A 15,331-nucleotide genomic window follows, 5' to 3' on the forward strand; every position below is an offset into this window, starting at 1 on the left:
CAGGCACTTAACAAAACCTAAAAATTAGGCTTGGAGGCCTAGCCAGAGCTGCTGCTGTGTGTGACCACCACCTGCTGAGATAGAGAACATACTGGGGAGTTTCCGGCAGTACATGACCACATATAGGGAGGCAAAAGGATTGCTCTCTATCTCCACCTGCTGGTAGATGGACATAACCCACCAGTCTATGGATTGATCAGCATGATGATATGGAATGGGTCTTACGCGTGTGCTCGGAAGGGGAAAGAATAAATAACCTCCACGAATCCCTCAATTGAGCTGCCAGGTCACAAAGGTTCTGCTCTCTTTATTTACAGATGCAGTGTAAGCAATAATCTTATCTCGGAGTACAGTTTTGGCTGCCTCCCAGTAGATTCGAGGCCCCACCGAGTGGCTGTCATTCTCTGCTGCATAATGTAACCACCCCTGCTGTATGTTCGCAAAAAAACTGTGGTCCTAGTAGAGAGCAGGGTTCATGCGCCAGAGAGCAGTTCTCAAGCTCCCACCCCCACCGAATGTCAATCCATACTGTCGCGTGATCTGAAATGTCAGGCACCCCCATACCTGCCCGGTCAACTCCACGGACCAAAGTTCAAGGCACAAGAATATAATCCAAGTGTGTGTGGACCCTGTGTGGGTGGGAGTAAAATGTGTAATCATGTTCATCCATATGGAGGAGTCACCAGATATCTAGAACTTCCAATTCCTGGAGAAGGAAATTAACTCCCTGCTTCTCTTGAGGGCTTCTTCAAAGGCTTGCAATCTATCAAGGGGTCGCTGGCGATATTGAAATCACTCCCTAAAATTAGAGGGTAATCATCAAAGGTCGCCAAGCAAGCTGCCAAGAGGGTAAAAAAAAAATCTGTGTGTATAAAAATTGGGTGCATAAATACTGCATATGGCCACTTTAACTCCCTGCAGTAACCCCACTATGACCACACAGCAGCTATCAGGATCCTGAGGCAATCTATGCATAATAAAAGCTATGTTTTTCTTTAATATGTCCACCCCTCTCTGCCTACTGCTATAGGCAGCGTAATAAAGATCACCCATCCAGTCTCTTTTCAACTTAAGATGTTCAAGTTTCCCCAGATGTGTTTCTTGCAATAGTGCTATATCTGCTTGTTGCCATTTAAGCATCTGCAGAATCTTAGTGCGTTTGATGGGTGAATGGATTCCATCTACGTTTAGGGATATGACTTTAAGGTTAGCCAGCTCCCAGCCCAGAAAGAGATGAAACTGACAAAGGTGAAAGGTATGTCCAGGTAGTCTCCCAGCTTAGCTTCCCAGGCATCCACAGAGATAACATGGAAAGATAGGACATCGTCAGTCACTTAAGAGAGGACACCCCCCCCAAATGCACTTCTGAAACAAACTTGGTGAACTTGGACAGGACAGTACTACGCTGATAAACCCTCCCCTTCCCCAAATTCCAATTAACCCGATTTCTTCATCCACCCATTTACCCAACAGAAAACCTCCCACAACCACCACACACAAACCAAGCAACTTCCCAACATTCATACCCCCCTCCTTCTAACCACGAACTCCTCCTACCCCTCCTCCCACCACCCCCCTCCTGTGTTCATAAAGGGCTTCCCCCCGAAGGCAAACATGAAAAACAGTCCCAATCTGTCAGCTTGTCTGCATACTTGAAACAATGGTGGCACATGCCAGTCAGCAATGAATGGAAAAAAAAGGGGGGGGTAGGGTGGGGGAGAGTCGCAACGTTAGAGTCTTGCCCGTTGTCTCCTATGGTATTGGGTGACTAAGGTGTCCACCAGAAGATGTCCAGTAGAGAACATGTTCAAGAAAGAAAATCCATTCCAGAGGGGTCACAGGTAGTCTCTTACTGGTCTGTAGCTCCCTCAAAGCGTATCAGCCGAGGATTCAAAGGATCAAAAAAAAAAAAAAAAGCAGCAGCAGTTCAATCCAAAAGTCTACAGACCTCTGAACTGAGACACAAAGTTAATTTGTAATCCAAGTGCACGTGGTGCGTTGCAGTTAGCACCGAGATCAAAGTGTGTAAAGCAACGGTCTACAGCAGGCTCATGATAATTTATCCACAAAGGAGCACAATTCTTTAGGATTAGTAAAGAAGAGAGTCCTGTTTTCATGCAGGATGCGTACTTTTGCTGGGTAAAGCAAAGTGTACCCCTTGTCATACAGACGTTTGCAATATTGACCCATCTGCTTCCTTTGGTGAGAGGCTCGGGTCGAATAATCCTGAAAGAGCAGGATTTTATTGCCTTTAAAGTCTATTAGACTTTTTGTGTGATATGCTTGAAGTAATTGGTCCTTGTCCACACAGTTAAGAATCCGAGCCAGGACAGGCCATGGACGCAGCTCTCCCTCAGGCAGAATACCCACTCTATGGACCCTCTCTACATGCATTACATTATCTGGTAGCTGTAAGCTCAGCTGACCTGGCAGCCATTGTTCAACAAAGTCCCAAAGGTCTTTTAAAGACTCAGGTAGGCCTATAATTCTGAGGTTATTGTGCCTACCTCGATTTTCCTGGTCATCTACCTGTTGTGCGAGCTGCTTGCATTGTAGTTCTAATGCCATGATCCTCGTGCCAGCGACCTCCGTTCTGTCCTCTTGGCATGATATGTGGTCTTTAGCCTGCTGCAGCCGTGCACCGTCTCTCCCCAACTATTCTTTAATGTGGTCCTCCGAGGCTTGAAGCTTAGTTTTTCATCAAGAACTGTTGTTATTTGTTGTGTGATCTCTCGGATTTCCTCTGCCAGCATGGTCACTGTTGAGGGGCCTGCATGTGGCATCGCCATCTTGGGGCTCAGGAGCTGTGCATGATACCCTTCCTGGCCGCGGGGTCTTCACTGGCATATCACCTTACGGGAACGGTTTCAGGGCCCTGAAGCTCTTCAAAAAAAGGCCCTCCAGGCTTCGGCACCCAGACAAGTAGAGAATTTCAGCCAATTCGGGGAAGTTTAAGCAAGTAATTTGAAGGTTTGGAGCGGCAGGGGAGAGCAGGGCTAAGAGACGGCCACTCAGCTACAGAGCATGACGTGACATCCCCCCCCCCCCCCCGCTAGAATCTTCTACTGTATTCGCTAGTCAGCATCCGCACTGGGCTCCATCGGATGACCCAGATGTGAGAAACAAGGCTTGCTTGTCCTTGGAGAATAACCGAGTCCATTTTTACCAGCATCTGCCATATTGCATGCAACGAGACCTCTGTACCTGGCATAGATGGCAACATACTTGAGGTTACTGAGGGCTCCTGAATCCCACACTCCTACTACTGGCAGTAACAACCACCAATGTTGAGCCACATCACTCTGTTCTGGCTGCTGTAGGGCAGTTTCATCTCCTCCGGAGACCATTTGATCTTCTCCTAGCGCCAAACACTATTCCTGGACCTCCAGAGTTATTCCTGCGGGTGCCACTCACACAACTGCTACTGCTTCTGGGGTCAAATCGGAGGAATCAGGAGTGATGTAAGAACCTGGGCTGGAAACATTTCCTCCTCCAGGCAGTGCCATTGCTCCATCAACAGCAACTGCAGCAGAGAACTGGTCCGAAAATCAAGAGGAAGCAGCTGGGCATAGCATTGGATGTTTTGCTGAGCTAACCCCACAGAATTCTGTTGAGCAGGGTAGGTTGGAATCTTATCTCGGCACTTCAGAGCCTTTAGGAAAATTAGAAACATAGAAAGAAAAACTGCAGGAGATCCTCGCATGCCTCAACACACCGCCACCATCTTCTCTGCCCCAGGAGGCATTTTAACAACAGATTAACACCTAAATTGCCACAGCCAACAAGGCAAAAATGCGTTTTAGCAATGCCTGAGTTCTCCAGTCCCATACATCCTTAAACACTGTGCTGCCATCCACTACAATGGTGAAGGAGGAGCCTTGTGGTACGAGGCTGACAACCAGGGAAACAGGATTCAAATCCCACAGCTACCCCTTCTGATCTCGGACAAAGTCACTTAAACCATTAACTCGGGAACAAAAATTAGATTGTAAGTTCTTTAGTAACAGCGAAATACCTACTGTACCTGAATGCTACTCACTGAGCTACATCCAAATACATTTTGCGGGTCCCAACTGAAACCATGGAAATTACCAAACAGGAACTCCCTGTCCTCTATGGGAAAGATTTGGCTAGAAGCTTGAACCACTTCAAAACTTCATCCAGGGTCTTGCACTCTGGCAGGAGCACATTTGACTGCCTTAAGGAATAGTCAGGGGTGGGGCACTTTTGAACCCCCTTAAGAATAGGGTTCTCTTCCAACGGCTCCTCTGCAGCTAGTTCAATAATATGCAGGGTGACCTGTGAAATAAGAGCTGCAATCTTCTCCCCCCATCAAGTGATGGCACAGAGGTTTCTGTGGAGAAAGGTTCCCCATCTTCTGGCTTCAGCCCATAAATTGATAGAATTTGGCAGCTAAGATTTAATACTAAATCAAAAAGTAAAGGCAAAAAAACCAACAGCGGTACAGTATAGGGGGGTGACAATCTTAAGGAGGCCAAAGAGGTAAAAAAAATGTGATGGCAAAAGTCAGAATGATGAATGGGGTGCATAGGGAGAAGAATAGCCAGGAAGGAGAAAGGAGTTGATAGTACTTCTGTATAAATAAGTCTCTGGTTAGGACCTAATATGGAGTACATAAAAGTTATGAACAGGATGGAGTTGGTCTGGAGGGTGGCTTCTAAAATGGTCTGTGGTCATGAATCATACAGCGATAGACGTAAAGATCTCTAAATAAATATAGATATATTTATCTACCTACAAGTGTCAGGAGAGGAGAAATATGATGGAGACCTTGTGGCACAAATGCACAGGAAATGGACCTCTGGAAGCTCTGGAATGAAAATGGGATAGGCTCAGAAATATTTATGGAAAGGATGGTGGATATGTAGAGCAGCCTCTAAGTGGATACGGTGGAGATGAGGGTTGTATCTGAATTCAAGAAAGCATGGGACAAGCACAGAGGATCTCTAAGGGAGAAGGGGGGATAGTTGGTGTGGACAGGCAGACTGGATGGACCATATGGTCTTTATCTGCTGTCATTTTACATTTCTTCCCTTCTTTGCAAATGTGAAACAGAGCTGTCAGATAACGACATGGCAAAATGGTACCTATATATTCATACAACATTCACCGTAAAGACCTATTTTACTAGCAAGGAGAAATACATAATGAATAACCCCATTAATAACACCTGTGTACCAGAAAACCAGCAGCTATCTTCAGTCCATTTGAAAGAAAGCATTATCAAACTAGATCACCAAATAAAAGCACTAGCATTTCATTTTCCAACATATTCAAAATTTAACAAGTTAAAAAAAAAAAAAAAAAAAGGACTGCAAGACTCCATTAGGAAAAGATTTAATATTTTATTAATGTTTTATTAAAAAGGTTACAAGGTAAATATTTTCAGCTGTGCAAAGGAGCCACACAAATCTGTTTACTTTTGAGTCTCTTAAAACTTCATGGTGACAACAAGCACACCATGTGACTTGACTACGTTTTGTTTTACAGTTAATATTCACACTATATCCAATAGGCCAAGGAAATTCCTTCTTCTTAGTATACATAAAGTGAATACGCTGTACAAGAACACATTTTACAGGAAGTCCGGGCGGAGGGGGGTGGAAGGAACATCCTAAAACCTTCTGGTGGTAGCCAAGCAAACTTATCACCCATGGAATGAGAAAGCTGAAACTATATGACTGGTGCATGTTAACACAAAAATCTGTCTGAAAAGTTAGGAGACTTGGGAATGGTCAGAGGCAACTTGCTGCCCTTCACCTCAACACTCTTGTACTTACGAACTGGTTGCGCCTTATGAACCTAGAAAAGAGAAGAAAGACCATATCAGCTTGAGAACCCATTTCATACACATACAGTCCAAGTTTGCATTACTACATAAGGGTGGCATGAAATTACAAATATAATTCCTTACTGTAAGAGAAACATGTTATTTTATGTACAGCTTAAAAAAAAAAGTACATCAGTGCTTTCTGTTCATTATACACATTTTTTTTAAATTAAAAATTAGGTGAAATTTATTCTTACCTGCTAATTTCCTTTCCTTGACTCCTGCTAGGCCAGAAGACATGGGTTTGGGAGTCCCTATTGATTGCTTAGAGGCATCGTGGTCCAAGTCCATTTCCCCCAGACCTCCTACATGGCTTTAGATTGGTTAATTGTTTGATTCTGGGTTTTTTAAAAATTATTATTTGGCAGAGGTTTTGAAGGACCCTATAGGGTGTTTCTTTCTTTTTATGGGCTTTGTTAGATATATACTGACTAGCTCCAGGCTGCACCTTACTGGTGATGTCACTGGAAATTGTTTTTTTCTACCTCCATCTGCTTTGTTGGGGGGATATAACCCACTGGTGTGGACAGGTCTAGTAGGATAAGGAATATCAATTTTTGAAATATATAAAATTAAGTCCCACTGAATATTGGCTAATAACTGAACAGCAACTGCTGCCTGATTAAATTCCACTAACCAGGTCCTTCCCTGATATTCATTAGTATTTAACTGGATAGTGTCATTGAATATCAGGTCAGACCATCCCGGTGCTATCAGGGCAGTACCAGGGCTGTCTGGGGGTGAAGCCAGAAGTTATTCAGGCACTACCAATTGCCAAGAAAAATACCTGGGCAAGCTGGACTGCAGAAAAGGCTATCCTAATCTTTCAGACTTATCTGGGTACTACTGCTGAACATCAGCACTACATGGCTTCCAGTGGCTGCTGGTCAACTGGATATTCAGCACCAGTACCCAGTTATGGACCAGAGTGGTTAATCTGCCCACAGCCAGTGTTTACAAAACCACTATCCACCCTAGGTTGAATACCAGCATCTGCCATATTGCATGCAACGAAACCTCCCCTAGGTGGAGTAGCCGCCTAGTGGTTAGTGCAGTGGACTTTGATCCTGGGGAACTGAGTTTGATTTCCACTGCAGCTCCTTGTGACTCTGGGCAAGTCACTTAACCCTCCATTGCCCCTGGTACAAATTAAGTACCTGAATATACATAAACCGCTTTGAATGTAGTTGCAAAAACCTCAGAAAGGCGGTATATCAAGTCCCATTTCCCTTAATTCTTATATAACCCTACATCAGTTTATCTCAAGTCCGGTCCTGGAGTACCCCTTGCCAGTCAGGTTTTCAGGATATCCACAATGAATATGCATGAAAGATTTGCATATAATGGAGGCAGTATATACAAATCAAGTTCATGCATAGTCATTGTGGATATCCTAAAAACCTGACTAGCAAGGGGTACTCCAGGACTGGACTTGGGAAACACTGACCTATATGACTTCAAAGTCTTAATCCTTCCCCTAGCTTTGAGGTTGTCTCTCTTGCAAATATCTAAATGCTTATTTGTCTTGTCTAAATATCTTTTTGGTGGTTTTCTAACTTTGTCTTATAACAAGTTTCGTTCCTTCCATCTATCACCACTCATTTGATTTCAGTGGCCTCTACAGCTTAAGACTTACTCTCTCCAAATGTCCTGCCTTCAAACTCTCCATCTGATTCTTACATTTGCTTGTCATCTACTTCTCTTTCCATTTCAACCCTCTATATTTTTAATTTTCCCCTCCTATCATTTCCAAGCTGCTAGGCCAGAGAAAAGTATGATCTCTGCCATCTGCAGCCTCCACTGTCTAGATCCAGACTGAGTCAGTTTGGTAGGATGGGCGGGAAGAGTGAAAAGGTGTAAGAACTGCAAGAATAATAAAATTTGGGCGGTCTGTTTACCTCATGCCCACTACTGTATATATTGCAGATATCAAATATAAGGCTTGTGAGCTGAATCTAGCCTGGAAAGTCTGTGCTGCTACTACTTGTCCCAGCCATACTTTCAACCTACACATGCAGCATTGTTGGCAGGGATCCACGAGCCCAACCAGCTGAAGAAATAGAGGCTGGGAGAATGCCTGGGACTTACTGTTCTCCAGAGCTCAACCTCCTCCAGCTGAAAGGCTGGAAACAGGACTGCAGAAGACAATCACAAACAGGAATGGAAGGGTGGTAGTCCCTGAACGATTTTCTGAGGATTCTTGTTCATGAGGAGCTGGCTAAACTAAAGGTGGACAAGGTGACAGGGACGGATGGCATACATCCGAGGGTACTGAAGAAACTTAGGGAAGTTCTAGTGGCTCCACTAGCCGACCTTTTCAATGCTCCTCTAGGATCAGGAGTCGTCCCAGAGGATGGGAAAAGAGCAGATGTAGTCCCTCTCCACAAAAGCGAAGTAAGGAAGAGGATGGGAACGTCAGGCCACTAAGTGTGACTTCTGTGGTAAGTAAATTAATAGAAATGCTTTTAAAAGAGAGACTAGTAAAGTGTTTGGAATCCAATGGATTACAGGACCTGAAGCAACATGGCTTCTCTTGTCAGACAAATCTGATTAATTTCTTTCACTGGTTGACCAGAGAGTTGGATCAAGGGAAAGCACAAGATGTAGTGTTATTTAGATTTTATCAAAGCCTTTGACACTGCTCCACATAGACGACTAATAAAACTGAGTTCTCTTGGTATGGACCCAAAAGTGACTAACTGGGTTAGGAACTGGTTGAGTGCAAGGTGACAAGAGGATCGTGGTAAATGAAGCTGAGGAAAAGGATCTTACTAGTGGTATGCAGCAAGGTTCGGTTTTTGGGCAGGTTCTCTAACATTTTTGTAAGCGATATTGTTGAAGGGTTGTCTAGTAAGGTTTGCCTCTTTGCGGATGAGACCAAAATCTGCAATAGGGCAGACACTCCTGATGGTGTGGATAACATGAGGAAGGGCTTAGTGAAGCTACAGGAATGGTCTGGAATTTGGCAGCTTAGATTTAATGCTAAAAAAATGCAGGGTACAGGTACTGAGGGAATGGTACAGTTTAGAGGGTGAATAACTTTTGTGTACGAAAGAGGAGTGGGACTTGGGTGCAACTGTATGTGATGATCATAAGGTGGCCAAACAGGTAGAAAAGGCAAAGGCGAAAGCTAGATGAATGTTTGGGTCCATAAGGAAAGGAATGGCCAATAGGAAAAAGGAGGTGATGATGCCCCTATATAAGACTCTGGTGAGACCTCATTTAGAATACTGTATACAATTCTAGAGACAGCTTCAAAAGGATATAAGGCGGCTACTAAAATGGTCAGTGGTCTTTATCAAAGCTTACAAGGACAGACTTAAAGATCTCAATATGTATACTTTGGAAGAAAGGCGGGAAAAGGGGAGATATGATAGAGACATTTAAATACCTATGCAGCATAAATGCACAGGAGCAGAGTCTTTCAATTGAAAGGAAGCTCTGGAATGAGGAGGAATAGGATGAAGGTGAATGGGGACAGACTCAGAAGTAACCTGATGAAAGGGTGGTGAATTCATGAAATGGCCTCTCAGTGGAAGTGGTATAAACAAAAACAATATCTGAATTCAAGAGAGCTTGGGATAAGTATATAGGATCTCTAAGGGAGTGATAGGAAGAGTATATTGCATGGATAGGCCATATGGAAAAATTAGTTAATTACCTGATAATTTTCTTTAGTTCCAAAGGATCAGTCCAGACAAATGTGTTGTGACCATCTGCCAGCAGGTAGAGAACTCTGAGTTGTGCCTCATAAGCTCCTGCACTTAGCAACCAAGCCAGTATTCGATAACAAAGCAGTGAAAGAGAGTGACTTCCAGACAAAAAAACTCCAGCCTCTAGATAGAAAAAGAGCTATGAAATAAAGGGCAAAACACGTGCCTTAGAAATAATGGAACCAGAACAATACAAACACCTGAAATTGCATAGAACCCGGAAAAACCTAAATCATCATAGAAGGGCAGGCTCTGACTGATCCTTGGGACTAAAGGAAAGAAAATTATCAGATAACTAATTTTTCCTTCCATTATGTCCTAAGGATCAGTCCAAATGGGGTGTACACAAAAGCAATCCTTAAGAGGGGAGGTACTTATATATTCCTAGAGCGAGCTGTGGCCCTGAAGGAAGCATCTGCTCGAGCAGACACATCCAAATGGTAATGATTAACATAGGAATAAGATGATGACCACGTCGCTGACTGACAGATCTCTGCCAACAAAACTGCCCTAGATTCTGCCAAAAGTCACCAAAGACCTGGTAGAATGAGCCTTAGTGTGCACTGAAGCAGATCTACTCCTCAGAATGCAAGCCAAAGAAATAGCCCCCTTAAGCCATTGAGTCAGTGTCGCTTTGGAGGCCGGCAAACCCTTCCGGGGTCCCGCAAAGAGAACAAGATGATCAGACCGCCTGAAATCATTGGTAGCATAAGGACACGCTTCACATTCAGTCACAGGGAAGCATATTTTGCAGAATAGACCTCTCTGGAAAAAGAAGGAAGAAACAGTCCAATTGACATGAAAAGACGATACAATCTTCAGCAAAATGGACGGAACTGTCTGTATGGAAACTCCTGAGTCATAAAAGTGGAGAAAGGGATTCCTGCAAGAGAGAGCTTAAAGCTCTGACTCTCCATGCTGATTAAATGGCAGCTAGAAACACTGCCTTTAAAGTAAGACCTTTGATTGTTGCCAAATGAAGGGGTGCAAAGGGGCTGACTGAAGAGCCTTAAGAACCACTTGAAGACTCCACTGAAGACAAATATTGCGGAGAGTGGGACGCACGAGCGACTCCCTTGAAGAATTGCACTATATCGGGGTAAGCAACCAATAAGGCATTCTGTATCTTGTTTCTATGACATGCCAACGCTGCCATCTGAATCTTGAGCAAATTTACAGCCAAGCCTTTTTTGAATCCCTCCTGAAGGAAGGATAAAATTTGAGACACGGAAACATGAAATGGAGAAACACCATTCTGTGCAGACAAGCTCTCAAGTTCTCCACACTAGAATTAAGAAAGGGACCGCTTTTGGGCTTGCAGAAAGGTAGTAATAACATCATCCACGTAACCCTTCTTCCTCATTCTTGCACTCTCAAGAGCCAGGCCATAAGACCAAAGCAAGAGGGATCTGCCATAAGTACTGGACCTTGGTTCAATAAGCTTGTCTGTGGAGGAAGAGTCAACCGAGGAGCAATCTGAAGACAGATAAGGTCAACAAACCAAGGATGTCTAGGCCAGTCCGGAGCTACAAGAATGACCTTCCCAGGATGACGTGCAATCCTGTGCAATTCCCCCAGGTCCAGAGACACTCTGATGAGGAAATCTGCTTGCGAGTTCAGTGAACCTGTTATGTGAGACACTGAGGTCATTGGAATGTTCAATTCTGTCCACTGAAAAAGAAGATGCACCACATGGGCTAGATATGCACTTTTTGTTCCTCCTTGTCTGTTGATGTAAAACATGGCTGTGACATTGTCCGAAAGCACGTGAACTGGCCTCCTGAAAAGAAGAGGCACAAAGGCTAGTAGAGCTTTCTGGACAGCCCTGTGCAGAGTGGAGGAGATAATGGGCTCCCCATCCAAAGAGGCTGGCATCAGAGGTGAGAACACACCAACTGGAAGTCTGGTTCTTCGTTTGTCTACTTGATCACCTCTCCCAGTTGGTGTGTAAGGGCACCCTGCCCAAATGTGTACAGGAAGAAGCCACCAAGTCAGACTCTGTCTGGCTTGAGGAGTTCACGGCACCAACTGGTAGTAAGTTCACAAGACCCGAGACCACTGGCTCAACAGGGACAAGTGTAGGTGCAGCATGTGGAACTTCGCCCAAGACAGAACACCCAAAGCTGCCGCCATAGAACCAAGAATGTGACCATAATCCCACACCCACAGGCAGGGAAGAGAGAGAAGCCTGAGAATCTGCTGTTTAAGCGTGAGCTGATGATGCTGAGGCAAGAAAACCTTCCCCGCCTGCCTAGGTATTGAAGAGCTCGCCCAGAAACTCCAGGGTCTGGATGGGGACGAGATGACTCTTGCTGTAATTCACCACCCAACCCAGCACAGAAAGAAGAGACAGGACTGTCTGTGTACTGTGAAGCCTCTCTTGATAAGGCGGCACCCAAATTAGCCAAATCGTCCAGGTAAGGATGTACCTGGATCCCTTGCCAATGAAGAAAGGCTGCCACCACCATCATAAATTTTGAAAATGTGCGAGGTGCAGAAATCATGGCCTTGAATTGAAAATGATCTTCCAGGATCACAAACCAGAGAAATTTCCTGTGAGGAGGCCAAATTGTGATATGAAAATAAGCCTACTTGAGGTCGAATGACACGAGAAACTCACCTGGCTGGACTGAGGTATGAAAGAATGAAGAGTCTCCATGCAGAAGTGCAGCACTCAAGAGACATGTTCACCCCTCTGAGATCCACAGCCGGGTGAAGACAGTCTTCTTTCTTTGGGACCACAAAATAGATCGAATATCAACCAGTGCCTCTCTCTGCCAAAGGAACGGGCTGATTGGCCTCCAGTCGCCTTAAAGAGGCTAAGGTAATTAGCACTGCCCGACTCGTAGCAGAGCTGCCACAAGGGGACAGCATGAAAAGATCTGCAGAGTGGCTTTGAAAATTCTAGCTTGTAGCCATGGAGAATGTTATCAAGGACCCATTCGTCTGCAGTAATGGTGGTCCATTCCTTGTGAAAGCGGGAAAGACACCCATATCTCTACGTATGAGGAGTGAACCTCGACCCCATGATTGCGAGGACTGCGAAGGAGAGGTTCTTGAGGAAGCAGAAAAGGGCTTCTTGCCTGAGAATTTAATTAAGCTAATTGAAAGGCAAGCTTCAAGGAAGTCTCAAGCTTGCGGTCATGCATATCTTTTAATGCAGTGCTGCCTTCAACTGGGACAGTGGTACTTTTAGCAACTGCCGTAATAAGGGCATCCACCTTAGGCAGAATAAACTGTTCTAAATCAGATGGCAGAAGGGGATATAATTTGGACATAGCGTGAGCCACCCAGAGGTTAGAATTATGGATCTCCCCACTGTACTGCAATAAGCTCCTGCATAGCCTCATGAATATGGAAAGATACAGGGGGTCTCTTAGTACCTGACGTAATAGATGGATCAGGACCAGAGGACTGAGAAGCAGAGGAATAAATGTTTAAAGCCTGTATAGATTTTGTGATCAACAACGGCAACTCCGCTCTCAAAAACAGACTAGCTATAGCGGGATCATCACCCCTGTCTGCCTTTGAAATGTCCAAGTCATGGCCATCAGCACAACTAGGAAAGTCAAAATACACAGCTAAAACCTCCTCTGTCCCAAGGAGGAATAGTCTTTAAATCCTGTGAAACGGAAAGTTTTCGCTTCTTAGGAAGCTGCTCCTCAAAAGCAACGTGAGGGAAAGAAGAAAAGGCAGCTTGAGCTGACTTTAATAAAAATGCCTGATATAATTAAAAGAACAAATTCAGGCGAAAATGGCAGGACAGAGACTTCTACCCCCACAAAACCAACATGGTAGCAGGTGAGGAAACCGCTGACAAAATGGCTGCCAAAGCCTTGCGGAGCGCTAGATCTGTTGGTGCTGAGCCCGCCAAAACAGCCATCGGAGCAGGGTCAGCTTGAACTCCCAGAGACTGAGTACTGATGGCCAAAGTAGGCAAAAGCAGCATGTCCACAGAAGTAAAGCAAAGCATGAAGGAACCGGTAGCTGAGAGCTTACCCTCATAGCATGCACAAGACTTAATAGGTTCAGACATAGCGAAAAATAAATATACTCACAGAAAACAGCAAGTCTAGTGACCTCCAAGAAACTGAAGCCCCACAATCGTCCCACAGCACAAGCACTTTCAAAATGAACTGCAGTAGCTGCTTTTTTTTTTTTTTTTTTTTAAAGTAGAGGCAGGAGAAAAACAGAAAGGAAGACTGAGATGAAGAGGTAGAAAGTGGCAACAGGGGAGCAGGTAGGGACCTAGACCACTAGGTTTACACCCGAGGCACAGGATATTCTCAACCTCAATCTCAACTGAACTTGCAAGCAGGACAGGAGGCCACACAGAAGTCACTATAGTGCACAGGAGCTGCTATCCTGCCTGCTGGAGATAAAAAATGGCTTGGTTGCTAACGTAAGGTGTTACTATTGGAAATTACGGTTTGAGTTTAATGTAACATGCTGACTATTGTTTCTTTCAGTGTGCATGGCAAAAGTGAAGGTAGTAAGGGGGGAGGGGGGATAAGAGAGGGTACTGTTACAAAAACTGATAGCAACTTAAGATTAATGTGTATAAGACCGACAGTTTTACAACTTATGTATATACTCTAATGGATGTGTTACCAGGTGAAATCATCAATAAAAAAGGTTGACACACAAAAAAAATGGCTTGGTTGCTAAGCGCAGGAGCTTATGAGGCACAACTCAGAGTTCTCTATCTCATCTGCTGGTGGATGGTCACCACCCATTTGTCTGGACTGATCCTTGGGATGTAATGGAAAGTCTTTATCTGCCTACATTTTTCTATGTACTATAGCCTGCCAGTCCCTAAGTAGGAAGTTGATTGTACCCCACAAGCTAAGATCTGTAGTGTGTGGAAAGTAAACAGTGAAACCTGGTGAAGGACACAGAGCTGGCTACAGGAGTTGAAAGAACCACGAGGTAGCTCTGTTACTCAAACAAGCACTGTGAAATCAACTGCCTGGTTTGATGATGTTTCCAGTGTGACACCCAGAAAATGCTTGATGAAAACACCACGGACAGGAGGTACTATAGATGTGGTGCTGAAGTTTGAAACTTTTTATAGCTCCAGTGATCATAACTTGGCAAAACAATTCTGACAAGTGAAAAGATTCTCCCAGCCACTGAGACGCATTGGTTATTACCATTATCCAAGCTGGAGTTTCCAGACTCATGCCCCTCTCCAATTTGTCCATGTGCAGCTGCCACTGAAGACTGCATCATGCCACCCCCCGAAGGGGCACATGCCTCTCCAGCACATCGCTCTGGGGAGACCACTGCACTAAGAAGACTAAGGGCTGCATGTGCGCACTGGCCCGTGGGACCACTTCCAGAGACGTCGCCACCACGGACCCCAGTACCTGCTGGTAAATCCCAGGATCAAGGAGCGGAAGCTGAAAGTAGAAATTGGATCCGACTTTGCAGCTTAAGAACCCTCTCCGAGGGCAGAAACACATGGCCTGAGTATCGAACTGCACGTCCAGATATTCCAGGGACTGAGGAGAAAGATGATTCTTGGCGAGACTATCTAGCCCAGCTGTTCGAAAAACTGGATCAAGTTTATTTATTAACTTACTATCCCGCCCTTTGGAGCACTTTATGGCAGCTTACAATCTAAAACAAATATAGAAAGAACCAGGCACGACTGTGTAGGGCAGTGGGGAGAGATACAATAATTGATAGGATAGAAGGGGGAGGGAAAGGACAAGAGGGAGTGTCTTCCAAAGTATCTCCCGGCATGTCTAGTTGATAGGTGAAA

At 44.7% G+C, this 15,331-nt stretch overlaps 1 protein-coding gene across 2 annotated transcripts in view; it reads right to left on the reverse strand.

Moving 5' to 3' along the window:
• Positions 1–5,381: 5,381 nt before the first annotated feature.
• The window catches only part of TPX2 (TPX2 microtubule nucleation factor), a 255,700-nt gene continuing 245,750 nt past the window's right edge, over positions 5,382–15,331 (reverse strand). For both annotated transcript variants that reach the window (XM_030212702.1, XM_030212701.1), the window contains exon 17: positions 5,382–5,823. In XM_030212702.1, coding sequence (XP_030068562.1) covers positions 5,713–5,823 — 111 coding nt within the window. In that variant the 3' untranslated portion in view covers positions 5,382–5,712. The remainder of the gene's footprint in view (positions 5,824–15,331) is intronic.

The sequence above is a fragment of the Microcaecilia unicolor genome, chromosome 8 (assembly GCF_901765095.1).
Source record: "Microcaecilia unicolor chromosome 8, aMicUni1.1, whole genome shotgun sequence".
In the NCBI taxonomy this organism is placed as follows: Eukaryota; Metazoa; Chordata; class Amphibia; order Gymnophiona; family Siphonopidae; genus Microcaecilia; species Microcaecilia unicolor.